This window comes from Podarcis bocagei (assembly GCF_964188305.1).
Source record: "Podarcis bocagei genome assembly, chromosome: Z".
Lineage (NCBI taxonomy): Eukaryota > Metazoa > Chordata > Lepidosauria > Squamata > Lacertidae > Podarcis > Podarcis bocagei.
In genome coordinates, this window is record NC_138140.1 from 44088596 (window position 1) to 44108161 (window position 19566).

At 46.5% G+C, this 19566-nt stretch overlaps 1 protein-coding gene across 2 annotated transcripts in view; it reads left to right on the forward strand.

Annotated features, from left to right (window-relative positions):
* The first annotated feature begins 415 nt into the window (after window positions 1-415).
* Window positions 416-19566, forward strand: part of TBC1D8B (TBC1 domain family member 8B) — a 48525-nt gene continuing 29374 nt past the window's right edge. The window contains exons 1-7 of one of the 2 annotated variants that reach the window (XM_081178956.1): window positions 416-664; window positions 11616-11726; window positions 13647-13765; window positions 14548-14773; window positions 16741-16981; window positions 18087-18294; window positions 19317-19484. In XM_081178956.1, the coding sequence (XP_081035082.1) occupies window positions 535-664; window positions 11616-11726; window positions 13647-13765; window positions 14548-14773; window positions 16741-16981; window positions 18087-18294; window positions 19317-19484 (1203 nt within the window). In that variant the 5' untranslated portion in view covers window positions 416-534. The remainder of the gene's footprint in view (window positions 665-11615; window positions 11727-13646; window positions 13766-14547; window positions 14774-16740; window positions 16982-18086; window positions 18295-19316; window positions 19485-19566) is intronic. The other variant, XM_081178957.1, reaches the window with a different exon arrangement.

Genomic DNA, 19566 nt, shown 5'->3' on the forward strand with positions numbered 1-19566 from the left:
ACCATCTTGGGCTCCCTCCTCTGCACACGATCCAGCCCTGCCAATGTCGTGGGACGTGCATGGTGGGGGGCAAACTTAACCACCTCAACGGAGTTGGCCAACACTCCCCGGAAGGCTTCAGCCAAGATACAAACCGCAGAAGTCGGCCACTTTTTGAAAACAAACAGAAGCAGCAGGGAGGGAGCCGGGGTGCGGTGGCGAGGGGAGCCTTCCCTCCCCAACTCTCCAGCTGTCAAGGCAAAGGCGGCCAGCCCCTTAGAGGAGAGGCAGCAGCCGGAGGGGGGGAGGGAGCTGGCTGCGCAAGGCTTGCCGGGGCTTGTAGTGCGCCACGGAGGCGCACGGCGTGGAGAGGAGCAGCCCTTGGAACTACAGTCCCCAGCGGGCAGCTCGCGCGCGCCTGCCCGCCCCTCCCTCTGCCTCTCCCGGGGAGCCTCTGGCCGGCTGTCTGCGTACGTGGGAGCCCGGGAGGAGCAGCGCGCAGCGCGGGAGGCGGGCATGGAAGGCTGAGCGGAGCTGCCTCTGCAAGCAGCAATAATGTGGCTGACTCCCGAGGAGGTGCTGCTAAAGAACGCGCTGAAGCTGTGGGTCTTGGAGCGCTCCAACCGGTACTTCGTCCTGCAGAGGAGGAGAGGCTGTGGGGAGGAAGGCGGAGGAGGGCTCACCGGTAAGGCAGCGGCTCCCTCCCTCTCCCTCTTTTCCGCCCCTCCCGGTTAGATTCCTCCCTTGCATTCTCACAACAACCCTGCGAGGGAGCCCGGGCTAGGCTAAGAGTTATTGCTTTGCGCTTACAAGGGCCAGTTGGGATTTCAACTTGGGTCTTCTCCCTCCCTTTCCCCTTCCCCCTCCCCACGCGCGCTGTGTCCTCACAACAGCCCTGAGAGGTAGGTTAGGCTGAGAGCTAAGGCCGCACACCAGGTGAGCTCTAGGGTGAGATCCGGGTATGGGTCTTTCCCTCCACACCTGATTTGATTCCAACAAGCACCTTGGAGAGGCAGGTAGATTAATGCTGAAAGATACTTGGACATGCAGGGGGGATTCGAACCCGTGTCCTCCTTCTTGGCCCCGAGGTGCCCTAGTCCGCTTCTCCACACCAGTTGTTTTTGCACCCTGGCTGTGGTGGGGTTCTGAGTGCAGACGAGGTGGTCAGCTGTCCAGGAAGGCAAAAACAGTCCTACCTATGAATCTGCCCAAAGGACCAGTCTTGTCCATATGCGGGGTGGGGTGGGGGATTCTTTCATCTTCCAGATGTTGCTGAACATCAACTTACACCAGCCCCAGCAAATAAGGGCAGCAGCCAGGAATGGTGGGAGCTGTAGTTCATCGACATCTGGAAGACCAAAGGTTCCCCTACACATGGCCTAATGCAACTCCTCGTTATGCCCTGCATATTGTTTCCAGCAGTAGCCATTCAGATATTTTTAGGAAAAGCCCAGGAGCAGGGTTCAAAGCCATCATCTGGTAGTTGCGAGGGGTTACTGACTACTCCTGAACGGGGAAGCTCTATGCAACTGTTGTGGCTAATGGTTTTCTATATAGTATGTCTCAAGCACTTGTTGTTCAAGAGGTATACTGCTGCCGAGGTTGGAGGCTCCATGGGGCCACCTCTGAATTAATCTACTTTCTTTAAAAAAAATGTGGGGTAACAGTATAATTTATTGGCTATTTGCAGTGTTTTGTGGCAGTCAGTTCCATAGGTTTGAACTAGCTTGGTGTGAAGCCGTGTTTTATTCTGCCTCTTGTCCACTCTGAGCCTGGTACCGCCTTTTTGCCCTTGAAGTGAAGAGACCAGCAGGTGAAGCTTTTGGACTGTGGGATAAAAGCTTGCTTACCTGCTAATGTATTGAGAAGCAGGTGCATTTAAAAGCACAGGAGGGAGCATATTAGCAAACCTTTGCAAAAGAGAACACTTTCTAGTGTTCAGCTTGATATGGTGTTGCTGCTGCCGTCATTTTTAACTGGCTGTGTTCTGGTGTGCTTAAAAGTTCTAGCTTGCTAAGATGACCACGGGGTGTCGCCACCTTCTTAATAATAGTAATAATAATAATAATGGGCAGGCAACTGGTTTCTTGCAGAGATGTGTGAAAGGTCGCAGTGGGCAGCCAAAGTTTCCCCCCATTTCTGCATCTCCGGGTCAGGAATAGATTCTGTTGCTGGCGTTTTCCCTAGCATGGCAGCTCTTAAAACACCTAGGAAGCAAAGCAAACAAATGAACAAAATAAAAGAATACCTGGTAACCCCTGATTCTAAGTGAGGACAAGGGTCCTATTCTTTTATTCATTCATTTATTAAATGTATACCCCACTCTTTCTCCCCAAGGAGCCCAGGGTGGTAAACAAACAAGCGACAAAACAATAGAAACATCTAAAAGCCGTTCCAATACAGATGCAGTCTGGGGAGGGAACTCTGCTATTAAAAGGCTTGTTGGAAGAGGAAGGTCTTCAGCAGGTGCCAAAAGGGCAGTGTCCGCTGAATAGCCAAGGGAAGAAAATTAATAGAATTGTTGAGTTGAAAGGGACCATAAGGGTCATCTAGTTCAACCCCCTGCAATTCAGGAATCTTTCACCCAACATGGGGCTCAAACCCATGGCCATGAAATTAAGAGTCTTCTGCTCTACCAACCGAGTAGGAGCTACCACACTAAAGACCCTGCTGCTACATTTTGTGGAATGGATCCCCTGATAAGACCTGGTGTCTGCAGGAGACCCTCACCTACAGAACATGGTGGTTGATTGAGTACATAAGGGGTGAGACAATTTTTCATAATAGCTGTGTAGAATAAATTGCTTCTCTTGGTCAGGTGAAATTCTACTTAATTGTTGTTTGTTCAGTTTGATTGTTGCTGTTCCTGTCATTATGCTTTCCTCGCTTTTCCAAATGAGCTCAAGGCAACATTTAAAACTCCTGTTATAACTACTCATAAGTGTATCTTCAATCTGCATGGCAGTTTCACAAAGCACAAGAGGGCATGCCCCTGCCCCAAGGCATTTACAATTTGAACGTTTGCTGTAGGACAAACCACAGAGAAAGGAGAGCCACATGGAGGCAGGGAAAGCAATTTTCCAGTTGCATCTTTTTTCCAATTGCGTGTACTGAGGATTAGTTACAGTGTGGAACTGAAGAATAACAAAAACCAAGGGCAGAGAATCCTTGTCCAGCCTGCAGGCCTCATGCCCTTCTGAAACATCCTTCAAGGGCCACCTGCAGATGTGGAGAAGTTGAGTGCATTTTAACTTTGCATGGTAGGCTAGTTTTTTCACGCACTACATCATCCGTCCTGGGAAGCAAGAAGCTGAGACTCTTAATCTTAGCCCCGCGTTGGTAAAAGTTTTTCCTGCATTGCACAGGGTTTGATTCGATGACTCTCGTGGTCCCTTCCCACTCTTCAATCCTGTGGTTGCAGCCAGGCAAAAAAGCACTTGTGGTGTGAAGCAAGACCAGTCAGGGTCTTGAGATTGATCTAAGGATACAAATGGAGATGGATGGAGAGCCTCCACCAGCCCCCAGGCTTCACATTCCCTGCCCTGATTAAAAAAACCCCGCCCGCATCTAATTCAGTGTTCTGTTCCCGTGTTCTGGACATGATGTTGATGACTGTCCATGTTCTTCCCCAGCACCTGGTGAGTTCAGAGATACATGGCCACTGAATGTGAAGGTTCAATTAAGCTAACAAAGCAAAGAGCCTTTAATAATTGAATCCCCACCCCCCCTTCAGTTTGATGAACACTTTAAAAAAGCACACACAAAAGAGTTACTGGCCATCTAAGTTGGTGCTGGTGAAATTCCATGAGCTGATTATGCATTGTGTGTGGGGGAAATGTGTTTCTTTTGTCAATCTGCTTGGCTGCTTGCCTGCCACCCATTAGTTTTGTTGCATGGACCAGTAGGGTCAGCAGCTGCAGCGGCTCATCACGCGTGGAGGAGAATGAACTTGGAGCTTCCTCTGCGGAAATGCCTCTGCTTCTGTGCTGAGCTGTAGCTCAAGCTCAGCATGCAGAAGATCCCAGGTTCAGTTTGCAGGTAAGGCTGAGAGAGACTCCCTCCTGAGACCCTGGAGATCAGCTGCCGGTCAGTGTAGGTGATGCTCAGCTAGGTTGGCCCAATGGTCTTACTCAGCATAAGGCAGTATGTTACCTATGTTTGGGGTATAGCCCTGCACAATGGAAAGCCTGCAGGTGAAATAACTACCTAAATACCTGTGCCCCGGTTCAGTTGCCTCCTAGGGATTGCATCCGCAACAGAAACAGCATGTTGAGAAGCAAAAGCAGCATATAGACTCAGGATGGCCCGATGTGGTGCTAAAAGTAAGTTACATCGCACACACCCCAGCACACACTTGCTAAACATGCTTGTTCAGAAGAAATGCCAGCCCCATTCAGTAAATTACAAAGGTTTATTTGTTTGTTTGTTTATTCATAATTCATTTTTATACCACTGCCTTACATCCCAGGCAAGTGTGCAAACTTATCTCCTTAAGGCCAGTACAGTAAAACCAGAAAATGCAAATTATCCACAGTAGATGAACAGTGGCATCAAATACTTGAGTAAATAAGTATTGAAAAAGCATCTAAACCACAGATGGGGAACCTGCACTACTCTGGATGCTGTTGAACTCCAACTCCTATCAGTCCCAGCCTGCCTGGCCAGTTGTTGGGAATGATGGGACTTGGAGTCTGGAGAGGCACATGTTCCCCATCCTGAGTCGAAGCCCAAGCAAGGTCGCCTTGGGACTTTATTCCAAAAGGTGGGTCCCAACATGGGGGGGGGGCACCTTTCTCCTAGTTATCTCCAGATGGATCTGCACAGGCTGCAGGACAGTTAGAAGGCCTGATCTAACAATTGTAGTGAACCGAACATCTATACTGGGTTGTTACGGGAATTCGTTTACCTTCAACAGTATTGGAACTTGGCATGTTAGCAAATTGGCAGCCTGTGCAATGTTTTAAGCAACATGCTTATGACCAATTGTTCCAGTCGCCATTGTTCTTCTCCAGCTACAGCTTCTGGTTCAAACCCAAAGAACCATTAGTCATAGGTTAAAGAGAAAGCTGCTCTATATTAGGGCTGTACATTGGACGCGGGTGGCGCTGTAGTCTAAACCACTGAGCCTTGGGCTTGCCGTTCAGAAGGTCGGTGGTTTGAATCCCCGCGACGGGGTGAGCTCCCGTTGCTCGGTCCCTGCTCCTGCCAACCTAGCAGTTCAAAAGCACGTCAAAGTGCAAGTAGATAAATAGGTACCGCTCTGGCGGGAAGAGAAACGGCGTTTCCGCGCACTGCTCTGGTTCACCAGAAGCAGCTTAGTCATGCTGGCCACATGACCCGGAAGCTGTACGTCGGCTCCCTCGGCCAGTAAAGCGAGATGAGCGCTGCAACCCCAGAGTCAGCTACGAGTGGACCTAATGGTCAGGGGTCTCTTTACCTTTACCTTTATCTGTACATCTCAAAAAAAAAATCAACTTGTTGTTTTAAAAGAAAAGATCAAGTTGCAGGTGATGTGGAAAACCGCCCTCTGCCTGCAGTCCTGGAGAGCTACTGCCAATCTCGGGGTACAACCTGAGCTACCTGCACAAAGAGCCTTACCTGGTCTGAGGCAGTTTCCAGTAAGCCAATATTGCCTTCTCTGTTTGTTGGGGGGGGTGCGCCCTGAAGCTGTCACAGAGTTTGCAACTAATGGCCCAGTTCTTCCTGGCTTTCAACCTTAATCCACTGCACAACACCTGCTCTCAAAGCAGGTGGTTGTTTGAGTGAGGCAGCAGCAGCAGCATGCTTTGTCAGAAAAAAATGGCTTGTTTCTGCTGCTGATGCAACCCCCAGGAGGCTGTTGAACTGGGCCACATGCATCTTGCTTGTGTGCTGTGCTTCCTATAAGCAGTGGAGAGTGTTGCCCCGTTTTTGTCCTTGCAGTCGCCACGTGCATAGGGTTATGCCTGCTATGCGGATCCATCCAAAGGCGTCACCAGCCCATCGGCACAGCCACCTACGCCTGCGTTAGTCATTTTTAGCAGATTGATGGCCTGTAATAGGGCGTGGGTTGGGGAGGGGTAGGAACCTGTCCTTTTCTAATGGACAAACTCTCTTCTATGCCTGGAAGCGATTGGTACCCACCACAGGCTGCCAGGCAAGTGGGCATTTGCAAGGCTGATGAGATTCACCCAGAGCATGAACCTTAATAAATCAACTGTTTATCTCAGGTAACATACCGTAATGATCACAAATGCATTATACACATACATATGCACACGTACAGACACACTTGCTAGCGTCGCTTTTTGGCTTTGGGGGATACCTAGCTATGATATTTTACTCCGCGCTTTTGAAATTTTAATGAGCTTGCCTGTTGGTGTGAGGCCAGGATCTTAGAGTTTGCAGTTTGTTTTATATTGAATAGTGCCAAAGGGGATGTAGAAAGAATAATTTAGCTGGAAGCACTGTAGCTAGCTTTGAGTCACGGAGATTCCCTCCCCCCTTTGCTTTATGACTAATATTGCAGTTAGAAACTGTTTTTATCTGGTGAAAGGCGGTAATCTGGTAATCAGTGCAAATGCTTTCTGCCAAAATTCATACCCTTTATATTAATATAGGATATTCAGTTCTGGGACTTAAAGAAAATAACATCACATCTTTTAACTATTCCCTCTGCACAATTTTTTCATTGATAAGTATGTTGTGTGAGACAGAGTCAGTGTCTAGGCCTGAGGTTGTGGGGGATACCGTTGGAATCCCATTATTTCTGAGCTTGCTGTCTGGGGGCTGACGGGAGTTGGAACCCAAAATCTGGAGGCTCATATTTCCCCCCACCTCTGGTTCTTGGATTGTTTTTTTAATGTTTAATATGCTGTAAACCGCTTTGAGATTTTTCTTAAAAATATAAAGTGGTATAGAAATGAAAATAAAAGAAAGAAAGAAAGATGTTGACCGCCAGATCAGGTGGGCTGCAACACCAGCAGATCGTAATTTTTATTTTAATATTATCCTTTGTTACCTTAATTTTCTGTGTGCAATGCAAATGTTACTATGGTTAGATTTTATTTTTTTTAAAAAATGTATTATTTCAAGTTTCAAGGTGTCTCATTTACAACATCTTTCTCTACTAGCACATAGGTAGAAATATCGGTACATAAAAAGAACGCAAATTTGTTGCTGCATCTTTCTGTTTGTTTACTTAAAGAAGGTAGATTTCCGGGGGGGGGGGGCACTGAGTAATTTCTTTCTTTCTTTCTGAAAAAGGGGCGGTAGACCAAATAAGATTGGGAGCCTCTGGGATAAACTAAAGAGTACAGGATAAACTATTGATTGATGTGGACAAGTTTGACCTCTGCGCCAGCAAATCAGGATAGATTGCTCAATGAACAGCTTGCCTGGGAAACCCACCACCATGCCATTTTCAATCATTTGTTGACCAGGCAAACAGAAAAGTTTCTGTCAACTTTAATTGGTTTTCCTCCCTTTGCTGAAGCAGGCATGTGTGAGGGAAAGAGGCAGTGCATAAGTTTGCGAGGTAATTTGCAAGCCGCCTTTTCATGCTGACGAAATGTCGCCCCGCTTGATTTGATACGGAGCATGTTTTGATGTTTCAAGAACACTTCCTTTTCCAGAAGCCGTAAGAAGCTGCCTTTGGGAGTTCTGCATTCTGGGAAACGTGGACTAGTACCACTGCCCTGTAGTATGATCATTATGGGAACTGGGCAACGGGAATAGATTAGAAGGTGTTCTGATAAAAGAAGTCTCTGCGAAGATGGAGGCAGCTGCAAAACGCGCCTGGTGAGATGAATAATTCAGCAAGGAAGCATTCTTCCAATGAATCTAGATGTAATCCGTAATGTCGCGGTTAAGGGCTCTGAAGTGGAGGGGAAGATTAGATTACACATGCAGGAAAAGCAATAGTTCTAGTTTTCGGACTGTAAGCGTTATCTCTCTCCCTCCCTGAAATGAAATTTAAATCTGGTTCTGTGTTTGAGGAGCACGTTCCTCTGATGCTGGGCCCCCTCACCTGCTGCTGGGCCCCCTCAGGTTTATCTGGCACTGACAGATTTGAGCAATGCAACAAGCCAAGCTAGTAGATTTCATTGGAGCCAGAGTTGGCACCTGGCTTTGCCGGGCAACCTCCAATGGCTCCTCCACCACCTACTGCTGATGAATACCTAGCATTCTGAGCAGTGCTGGGACGAATTTCCCCACAATCCCCTGGAGCGATGCTATGTCAGGTCACTTGGAGAGTCAGCTGGCTGGAGCCCTGGCAACCCCGTCTAGCGATACGAAGTTCTGACGCCGTCCCGGATGAGGTCTGTCTGCTTGACTCAACTTATTGATCCCTCTGTGTGGGTGTTTCATCCCTTATCAAACATTTAAGAGAGCCGCAGATTCGTTTTAGCAACTAATGGCTATTCTAAAATGTTAAGGAATTGATCTGTGGTTCCTGTGCATCGTTGTGGGGTGAGGGGGTGGGGAGTTCATTTTGCAGCTCCCTCCTCTTAGCAAGCCAGTTTGGGGCTTCATTGTGTGCTGCGTGCATCTTGGCATGAGCAGCAGGAACATGGTAAGTGGTGGGGGAGAGTCGGTTGAGAGAAGATGCTCCCACCCATAACCGCCTTGCACTAAGAGTTCGGGCTCATCCAGTGAACATGGTCATTGGTTAGTTCAGGGTAGGCACAATGTTAGTGCTCCTTTCACAGAATTCTGTAGAATTCGATGCCACAAGGGTAGGTCACTCCAGATCTGTTAGTCATGTTGACTACATGCAACCTCCCTTTTCATTTTCTTTTTAAATTTTTTTTATTGATTTTAACATATAAATTATAAAATGTACCACAAAACTTATCACTTATACAATCTTTTTAGACTTCCATCAGCACCTCCGATGATCCACCGTTTTAACCACTTCTTATGCATTTCTTAACTTTATATTGCCTTTACATCTCTTAACAAGTTACAGATAGGTAGCGGTGTTGGTCTGCCATAGTCAAAATAAAAAAATTGTGTATCTGAAGAAGTGTGCATGCACACGAAAGCTCATACCAAGAACTAACTTAGTTGGTCTTTTAGGTGCTACTGGAAGGAATTTTTTTATCTCTTAACAAATCATCCTCCCCCTTGTCCATTTTTACAATACTTCCAATAATACTCCTCACAAAACTTCTTGCAAACCTACAAACGTCGTCTGATCTTCACAAATACTTTTCAAATAGTCCGTAGATTTACAGTGGTGCCCCGCAAGACGAATGCCTCGCAAGACGAAAAACCCGCTAGACGAAAGGGTTTTCCGTTTTTCGATGCGCTTCACAAGACGAATTTCCCTATGGGCTTGCTTCGCAAGACGAAAACGTCTTGCAAGTCTTGCGATTTTTTTCGCTTCCCCCCCCCTTTTTCTAAGCCGCTAAGCCGCTAATAGCCTTTTAGCCGCTAAGCCGCTAAGCCTTTAATAGCCGCTAAGCCTTTAATAGCTGCTAAGCCTCTAATAGCGCTAATCCGCTAAGCTGCTAATAGGGTTGCTTCGCAAGACGAAAAAACCGCTAGACGAAGAGACTCGCGGAACGGATTATTTTCGTCTTGCGAGGCACCACTGTACTCCAGTCTTCTGTGAATTTCTGGTCCCGCCGGTTTCAAATCCTTTCTGTTAGTTTATCTAGTTCTGCATAGTCCATTAACTTCATCCTCCATTCTTCAATCGGCAACCTCCCTTTTCAGAGACGGGCGGTGAACTTCTGCTTACTAGATGGTTAGGACTGAGTACGAGAAGCTAGTTGCTTATAGGCTTCCTAGAGGCACCTGGTTGGGAGCTGTTGGACAGGAACCATGGACTGAATAGACCTTTGATCCAGCAGAGGAGGAGGGTTTTTTCTTCTTCTTCTTACGTTCCTGTGATCTGTAATTTGAAGGCCAACTATGTGGCAACAAAATGTAGGGAACAATCCATGCTGGCTGGTTAAGCAACAGTCGGTTCCTGATTTGCATTTCAGCAGACTCATGGTGTTGTCGAGTTGAACACTTGGGGTTTTAGGATTTCCTCTTGTGTAACGCACCATGGAAGCTGGTCCATTAATAGGGTACTGCCCCACCAATCTCAGCCTGCTCTCAGCCAGACTCACTTGCCTTCCTTCTTACATCCAACCAGTAAGGGGGTGGCTCTGCCCATCATTAGCTATGGCTGTACCTAAGGTTGGTCTCCTTGCTTTCCACTCTAGAAGTCCTAATGGGCCCCAGCTGCCAGTGGTAATTCAACACTGCTCTTGGTATCCAGAGAAACAATGGAGTGTGCCTCTGAGGGGTGAATTCAAATTGCTGCATTTGCAGCACCGAAATGACCCCTCTGGGACGCAAGCCTGGGCAGTGTGTGTGGACATCCTGGGCTGCCCAGACAACAAGACCCCCCCCCCTTTTGGTCTCACTGATGTGGTCCAAAGGAAAGCAGAGCAAGGTGTTTGGCTGGAAGAGTTGCCAGAAGGAGGTGTACAAAACACCATTGGTAATACACACACGGAATCATGCAATGCAATGCAATGTTGCCCATCCTGGAAAGGCCTCTTAAAAAACTTGAATGCATTTTGGGAGAGTTGGTTGCAGGTGGGTTTTTGTGAATTTCACAAGTTGGAAAAATGGCAACATGGGGGGCAAAATGCCATTAACTTTTTTGTTTATGGACCCATTTTTAAAATGTAAACTATTCAGTAATCTTTGTGAAGGTGGCTACAAAGGTGATATGACAACCTATGGCAGATAGATGTGATTGCACACAGTAACCAAAATTGGTGGCTATGTTGCAACTTGGCCATCAAGATAATAAGAACAAAAAATGCAGCCCAATGTTTTGGGATTCAGCACACTTTTTTTTCACTAGAAATGCCCACTTGCAACTTATTCTCCCTTCCCCTCTGGTAAAAAAAAAGTTTTCACCTTCTTCAATTTGGGGAGAACGGTCTAGTCCAGTGTTTCCCAAACTTGGATCTCCAGCTGTTTTGGGACTACAACTCCCATCATCCCTAGCTAGCAGGACCCAGTGGTCAAGGATGATGGGGATTGTAGTCCCCAAACAGCTGGAGATCCAAGTTGTGGAAACCCTGTTCTACTCTATACTCCAGTCCTTGAAAGCCAGGGAATGCAAATACAGCCAGGACACCCGTGATTCCCACCCTCCCTAGCTATAGCTATAGCTATAGCTGTATATGTATCTATAGATAATACCTACCTTGCTGTTTAACCTTCTTCCAGTACCGTTGTTCCCTAGCCCAGTCCCAAAGCTGGCCCTATGTACCACTCGGCTGCCATCTTCCTTGCTCCAGAGTATACATCATTCTCTGGACCATATGGAAGGCAAATCCCGGCCTCTAACAGACGCTGCAAACCATACCTTGTACAGTGGTACCTCTGGTTGCAAATGGGATCTGTTCCGGAGGCCCGTTCGCAACATGAAAAGCCCGCAACCTGAAGTGCCGTATCTGTGCAGGTGCGCGGTGTGATTTGGCGCTTGTGCGCATGCGCGAGTGGCAAAACCCGGAAGTAACCCTTTCCGGTACTTCCGGGTCGTCGCGGGACACAACCTGAAAAAACGTAACATGAAGCAAACGTAACATGAGGTACGACTGTATATATTGTGCTCTCAAGCTTTGTCCTATATCCCACAGGCATCCTGGTTGGGACCCTGGATGCAGTTTTGGACTCTACGTCAAAAGTTGCCCCTTTTCGCATCCTGCACCAGACACCAGATTCTCAAGTCTACTGGACTATTGCATGTGGTGAGTACATACAATTCAGAACTGAGCCGAGCTCAGGACGATGGCAGTGATAACTTGGGGTTCCTTGTCACTGTGGGGAAGAAATACTGCCTGATACAGAACAAAGACTTCACTTTTAGTTTAGCGTGCGGAGGGTGGGGTGGGGGAGGTAGGGGGACATCAAACCTTTGGGTCAGATCAGGGTTCCCATCACATCCCCCCGGTTCTTTGGGAAGGAGGGTTGTTCAGTGGTAGAGAACACGCTTTGCATGCAGAAGGACCCAGGATCAGTCCCTGGCCTCACCAGTTAAAAGGGTCAGGAGGCAAATGATGTGGAAAGGCCTCTTCCTGAGACTGTGGAGAGCTACTGCCAGCCAGAACAGGCAGTATGGAGCTAGATGGACCAAATAATCTCAGGCTCTATTTGTGCTATTATGTTTAAAGCACCACAATACCACTTTTTAAACAGTCGTAGCTTCCCCCCAAAGAATTCTGGGAAACTGTAATTTGCTAAGGTAGGCTGAGAGTTGTGAGAAGAACCCCCCCCCCCAAATTCACCTCACAGAGCTACAGTTCCCAGGGAAGAAGGCTTGGCTGTTAAACCGCTCTGGGAATTGTAGCTCTGTGAGGCATAGCTGTCAACGTTTCCCTTTTCTTGCCAGGAATCCTATTCAGAATAAGGGAATTTCCCTTTAAAAAAGGGAAAAGTTGACAGCTATGCTGTGAGGGGAATAGGAGATCTCCTCACAACTCTTAGCGCCCTGGACAAACTACATTTGCATGGATTGTTTGTGGAACGCATGGCCGTTTGAAGCGATATCATGGCGCTTTAAATCTATAGTGCAAATGGGGCTAAAGGCAGCTTCCTATGTTCCTTTTACAACTGTTTGCATGTGCTTCTCTTGGATTCAGTGTGAATCTATGGATAGGGTCCTCCAAGCCATCCATGCCCCCCCCCTCAATGTATCCCCTCCATAACAAAACCAGGTGCTATTATATTAAGTGCAATGCTTGCCTTGCTAACACTTGAATCTTGTGCGCTCTGGAACCTCATGCAGATAATTGTTCAGTGACTCCAAGAAAGCGCACACAAAGGAGAGAGAGTGAGAAATCCTCCTTATTGTTTTTTTGTTCAGAAGCACGGCGAGGATCATGTTTGTCTTCCTGCACTACCGGGGAGCTGTTTGCCAAAGGACGTGTCACCCTAAAGCCAATGAGAAATTGTTTTCTGAAGCTCATCCTCAAGTCCTCTTAATAGGTTCTCCACCCCTGATGTAAGGCCCACTTGCACTATGCATTTAAAGCAGCGTCATACCAGTTTTAGCAGTCATGGCTTCTGCTAAAGAATTATGGGAGCTGTAGTGCTGAGAGGTGTTAAGAGACCCACCCCACCCCAAATTCATCTCTCAGAGTTCCAACCCCCAGAGTTCCTTGGGAAGAGGGAATGACTGTGAAACCACTTTGGGAATTGTCACTCTGTGAGGGGTATAGGTGGTCTCCTAACAACTCTCAGCACCCTTAGGAAACTATAGCTCCCAGAATTAATTTAGGGAAGCCATGACTGCTGAAAGTTATATGATACTGCTTTAAATGCATAGTACAGATGGGGCCCTCGATGGTACTCAGCAAGACAAACAAAATATTTGATTTGCTGTAAGGCAGCCCCCTGTGATCATAAGCCTATTTTCAACTCAATTTCAATTACTTCTGATTCTCCCCCAAGTCCCTTTTCTTGGGGCAACTGCACTAAAAAAGACAGAGAGGGGCTAACAGAGAATAATATCAGCAGAATACTCAGTGCTCTTTTTTCTGACTTTGCAACAAGATAGGAGATGGTCGCTGGGGGGGGGGAAAGGGGGAACTCTTGTTTACCCAGCTGGTGTAGGAGCTTCTAGTGTACCCAGTGAAGTTTATTTAATACTAGTTAATGTTTCCTATCAGGAGCCAGCAGAGAAGAAATAACAGCGCACTGGGACTGGCTAGAGCAGAATGTGATGACGACTCTCTCTGTGTTCGATTCCAGTGAGGACATCACCAGCTTTGTGCATGGGAAGATCAGAGTACGTTAGAAGCTGGTTCGAAGCAACTTTGGGACTCTTGCACCCAGTATTAGGGCTGGGCGATATATTGTCCAAAACCACTTTAAAATCCACATCATGATAACAGTTTCATAATTTTTGACCGGGCAATATATTTCAAAGCATGATGTGTGTGCGTTTGTGCTATGCAAAAATCACAGTGTGGGGGAAACCATAAAGCCAGCCAATGCTTCTCTTGAGTCCTGCAACACCTGTTAACTCTGCTGGCTTAGCTCTCCCCTGCCTCATGGAGGGGGCAGCGGCACCAGCAAAAATCACAATATGGGGGCGGGGGACAGTGAAGCCAAACAGTGCCTCTACATAGCTCCCTCCTTATTCCAGACATTGTAATATATTGGTACATCACGATGTTTTGTTGGTGATATATCAAGATGTTGAAAACCAGATGTCTACCCAGCATCCAGGGGCCATGGTGGAATGCAGAAAAGTTGCAGAGGGGAGGGTGTTGAAAGGCTCTGGGACTGAATGTGGACCTCTAGGCCTCACTACCTGGCTCTCAAAAACCTCCCTAGGCTGCACCCCTAACTGGACCTGAGCTTTTCTGCTCTGACAACACTTCTGGGTACAGGATACAGCAGCTATACAAGGAGGGTGCTGAAATAAGCCTACTGCCCATACTTGTTGCTCTGCCTGCTGTTGCCTCTGGCCCCACCCCAAAGCAGTGGCCTGAGGCTCTTGGCTTCAGGGGGGTGACTTGGGTAGATTACCTGGCGTTCAGCACCTCATTCACCTTTTTTTCCTAGGGTTTGATTGCCGAAGAAGGAAAAGGGTCCTTAATAAGAGAGGAGGATCCTGAGAAGTTCCGTGAGGCTCACCTGAAGTTCGGGAAGTGTTTCGGGCTACCGGAACAAGAGAAGCTGGTGACGTACTACTCATGCAGCTACTGGAGAGGCCGGATGCCCTGCCAAGGATGGCTGTATCTCAGCACCAACTTTCTGAGCTTTTATTCCTTCCTACTGGGAGCTGAAAGTAAGTGGAGTCCTGCCGTTTGCCGTGATTCCCTTGCACAGTGGTGGGTTTCGAAATGAGCTTTATGTCTGAAGCTACAAGTGGATTAATTAATAGATATCTTTAAAAGACAATTGTCTATCAAAAAACATAACATAAAGATAAAGGGAAGTACAGTGGTACCTTGGTTCTCAAACTTAATCTGTTCCAAAACCAAAGCGTTCCAAAGCCAAGGCACACTTTCCCATGGAAAGTAATGCAAAATGGATTAATCTGTTCCAGGCTTTTAAAAACAACCCTAAAACAGCAATTTAACATGGATTTTACTATCTAACAAGACCATTGATCCATAAAATGAAAGCAATAATCAATGTTCTGTACTATAAAATAAATAAGACAGCATTATAGATGATAAAAATTAAAATTAATTTTTTTCTTACCTGCACTGATTATAGTCATTGTTTGGATGGGGGGCCTTCATCCATTTCCACAGTCACTCAAGCAAGCAAGCAAGCAGGCAAGCAATCATAAAATGAAGAACAAGCCACAAAATTGAAAAAGCCACACAAACAAAAACGCAAAAAATAGCAAAAAGAAAAGCACAAAATATCACCTCAGAACACTGCAATCAGAAATGGAATGCTTTAATTACTATGGGAGGTGGGATTAAAATTTGCTGCTTAAGGGTAAAATGGGAGCAAAAAAAAGCCTTAATTACGATGAGGGGGGGAGACACTCAAATTTGCTGCTTAAGGGTAAAGCGGGAGTAAAAAAAGCCTTAATTACGATGAGGGGGGGAGACACTCAAATTTGCTGCTTAAGGGTAAAGCGGGAGAGAAAAAAAGCCTTAATTTCTATGCGGGGGACTCAAATTTGCTGCGCAACAGTAAAAACGGAAGCTCAGGAGCACATTTGGCTTCCAGGGCAAAGTTCGAAAACCAGAACACCTACTTCTGGATTTGCAGCGTTCGGGTTCTGAGTTGTTCGGGAACTAAGCTGTTTGAAAACCGAGTTACCACTGTAACTGCTTTCTTAAGCAGAAGCGCAGCTTGTAAACCTTGTACCACAAAACAGATCAGTATAAATACAACACAAACAATAAAAAAGAATGAGCCTATTCCATTTTAGAATTCTAACCTGTACCAAGATCCTCTCTGCATTAGCATCTGAGCACATGCAGAAAGCACCTTCTTGACCATGGGACCCGCTATTGTCGAGGGTTTGAGACCCATTGGATACCCTCATCTGCGTTAGCCAACCAGTCAAAGCTGTTTCCATATGCCCATTAGGTCTCTGCATTTGGAGCTGTTGAGATACAACAGGTACCCCCCCCCTCCTTGTAGTTACTGGAAACATATAGAGACATATTTGTCCTGACAACCTTCTCCAGCTGCTGAATCTATGTCCTGGATATTTGTGCTGTCCTTAAATCTGTTTTCTAGAAGCTATTTTGAAATCTCATCAACGATGAGAGTGAATGCTGTCCATAGAAAACAATGGAGAAATCAAAATTGGAGAAATCAGTATGTCCACCCCCCCCAAAACACCCCTCCTAAAAACAGCCCAATGAGGATTGGGCATTTTCAGTGAGACTGGAATGCCGAAGGAACATTGATGAGGAAGAGGGATTGATCTGTGAATTGTAGCTTTGGGAAGGGGATAGAGGGTTTCCTGACAACTCAGCACCCTTGAGAAACTACAGCTTCCAGAATTCTTTGGGAGAAACTATGACTGTTCAAAGTGGCATCATCGTCCTTCAAATGTACAGTCCGAATGTGGCCAGAAACACCAGGTTGTCAAAGCTGGACGTGTAGCGCTTAAAAGAGGAAATTTAATGCTGTTATGTTTTAAGGTTAATGCGAAGCAGTAGTATCTTTCTGTGGAAACGCAAAATATTTCATGGGATGCTCCCTTTAGGGTCAAAGGAAAATAGCTAGCCACCGTGAAGCCGAAAGGCATGAACATATTTCTTTTGTTCCCACCTGCAGTAAAACTTGTCATATCCTGGGATGAAATCTCAGTGCTCGAAAAGTCGTCCAATGTCATCCTGACAGAGAGCATCCACGTCTGCTCCCGGGGGGAGGATCACTATTTTTCCATGTTCCTGCACATCACTGAAACGTTCCTTCTCATGGAGCAGCTGGCCCTGTATGCTGTTCGAAGACTCTTTGACAAGGAGACGTTCGATAATGACCCCGTCCTCCATGATCCCCTGCAAATCACTAAGAGGTTGTGTGTGTGTGTGTGTCTGTGTGTGTGTGTGTGTGTGTATTATAATAATGAAAAAGACCTGCTTCTTCTCGCTTCTAAAGCTGAGCTGGGGATGATATCCTAGTAAGGGGCTGCAACTCATTGGCAGAGCATCTGCTTCGTGAGCAGAAGGTGTTGGGTTCAATCCCCAGCATCTTCAGGTAGGTCTGGGATAGACGCCCTGCCTGAAACCCTACACTGCCAGCCTGTGTAGACCATATCAGCTAGATCAGTGCTTCCCAAACTTGGGTCTCCAGCTGTTTTTGGACTACAACTCCCATCATCCCTATCTAACAGCACCAGTAGTCAAGGATGGTGGGAATTGTAGTCCAAAAAACAGACCCAAGTTTGGGAAATACTGAGCTGTCTGACACTGTATAAAACAGCGTCCTGTGATCTTCCTATGATGGTGATTTTATATTATTTTTGTACACGACCTAGAGATTTACAGGCATTCCACACACACACACACACACACACACTTGCGTGAGTTCTATTCAAGTGCAACCACGTATGTGTGGCGGGGGTAATAAATGGAAAAATACCAGGGAATGGCAGGAGAGCTAGAGAGCCCTTGTGGCTCACGAGAAGACCCTCCCTGAGCCTGGCCTTGGCTGGGGAGGGCGGGGTATAAATAAAAATTATTATTATTATTATATTGAGGGCGAAGGAAGGCCCAAAGAGCCCAGAGGCTCAGTGGGGCTTTGTTTAGGCCACTCAGCCTCCCCACCTAACTTAATTCTGTCCAGATGTGTAATTTTATTATGTAGGGACTTTAGTTGTTAAAAACCTGGCCCCCTGCCCTTGTTTTTTGATCATTTTATTAGGCCTATTGTTTTTGTATAGCCTGTTTTTGGTGTTTCTTTTTTTAAATGAATATTTTACAGCATTTTAAAATGCAAACCGCTCATAAGTATGTTTATATTTTTGATTGAACGGTGCATAAATCTCGCTAAACAAAAGCAAAATAAACACAGGTAACTTGCAAAGAACCGTGGTTTCTTCCTGCCTCTGTTTTGCAAGACAAACATAATTAACCCACCACACTTCTTTCTTTACCCCCCCTTGTTTTCCCCCTCCCCAGAGGGCTTGAAAGCAGAGCCCACAGTGAGCAGTTTAATGCCTTCTTCAGGCTGCCGAAGGAGGAGTGTCTGCGGGAAGTGCACGAGTGTTTCTTATGGGTGCCTTTCAGCCACTACAATACTCTGGGGAAAATGTGCATCTCAGAGAACTACGTCTGCTTTGCCAGCCAGGATGGTTGCCTGTGCTGTGTAATCATCCCTCTGAGAGAGGTGAGTCAGGTGGGAGCCAAGGCTAAGCCGCCGCCACCTGCCTCTCAGTCGTTAAGTCTGCCTCCCCTTCTAGAATCAAAGCAACTGCAGTCTAGCGAACATCCAAGTCGAGGGGCTTGTTACTGGGTTTAACTGCTTTTTTTCATCTTATTGTTTTACCAGAAGTTGTGATAGTATTATTATTTTAATGCTAGGATCTTAACAACACTTTTGCAGTCCTTTTGAAATCGTTGACAGGTCAGGGTGGAGACGCACTCAGTAAATCAGACTGGTACTTTCTGGCTCTGGGTGCCTTAACCAGCCAGCCCCATCCTGGTGCCCCTCCGAAAGACAAAAGAATAGTAGAATTGTAAGGGACTACAAGAGCCATCTAGTCTAACCCCTTACAGTGCAGGACTCTTTTGCCCAATGTGGGGCTTGAACCCACAACCTTGGGATTAAGAGTCTCATGCTCTACTGACTGAGCTATGTTCAAGCAGCAAGCCAGCAACTTACATGAGGGTTATGTTCCGGGGATCGTGTCTAAAGCCAAATCCATGTATTATCAAAACATTGGATTCAATGGCGGGTGGGATTGCCAAAGTCTTTCCCCCCGTCTCCTTTATGCTCCCTATTTATTTTATTTTAATATTTTTGCCAAGCACGTAAAGCTGAATGTGCACAAGTCAAATGTGCTTGTGAGTTGTGGGTTTAGACTCTATACATTTAAAGCATATCTTGCCCCTGGCAAAGACTCCTGGGAAGTGTAGTTCACCCCACAGAGAGAGAGCTACAGCAACTTAACAAACTACATCTCCCAGGATTCATTGGGGGAAGCCATGGTTGTTTAAAGCGGTATGATTCTGCTTTGAAAGCAAAATTAAAAGAGAGCGAACCTCCTGGCCTCAGCTGTGGTGTAAGCCCTAGCTGTCCTCGGAGTGAATCAGACTTTTGAAGCCTTAACCTCTTGACCAAATTTAGTGAGAACAAGCCTTGTAAGAGTGGAATCTTACTGCCATCTTTGTGCATGCAAACACTTGCAGGTTGTATCAGTCGAGGTGTCTGATCCTGGTAGCAAAGCTGTCAGCATCGCTACCAGAGGGAAGAGAGCCTTCCGTTTTTCCGAAGTTCGGGATTTTGAACAACTGGTGGCGACGCTGAAGAGGAAATGTGATACCACAGCAAGCCAACAGCATAGCATGAGCACAGAGGTAAAGGCTCTGTTTGTCTAATTCATTGCAGGACTCTAGGGTGGGGAGGGCGGTCTTTTATGGCAGCTGTGTTCATTGGAGA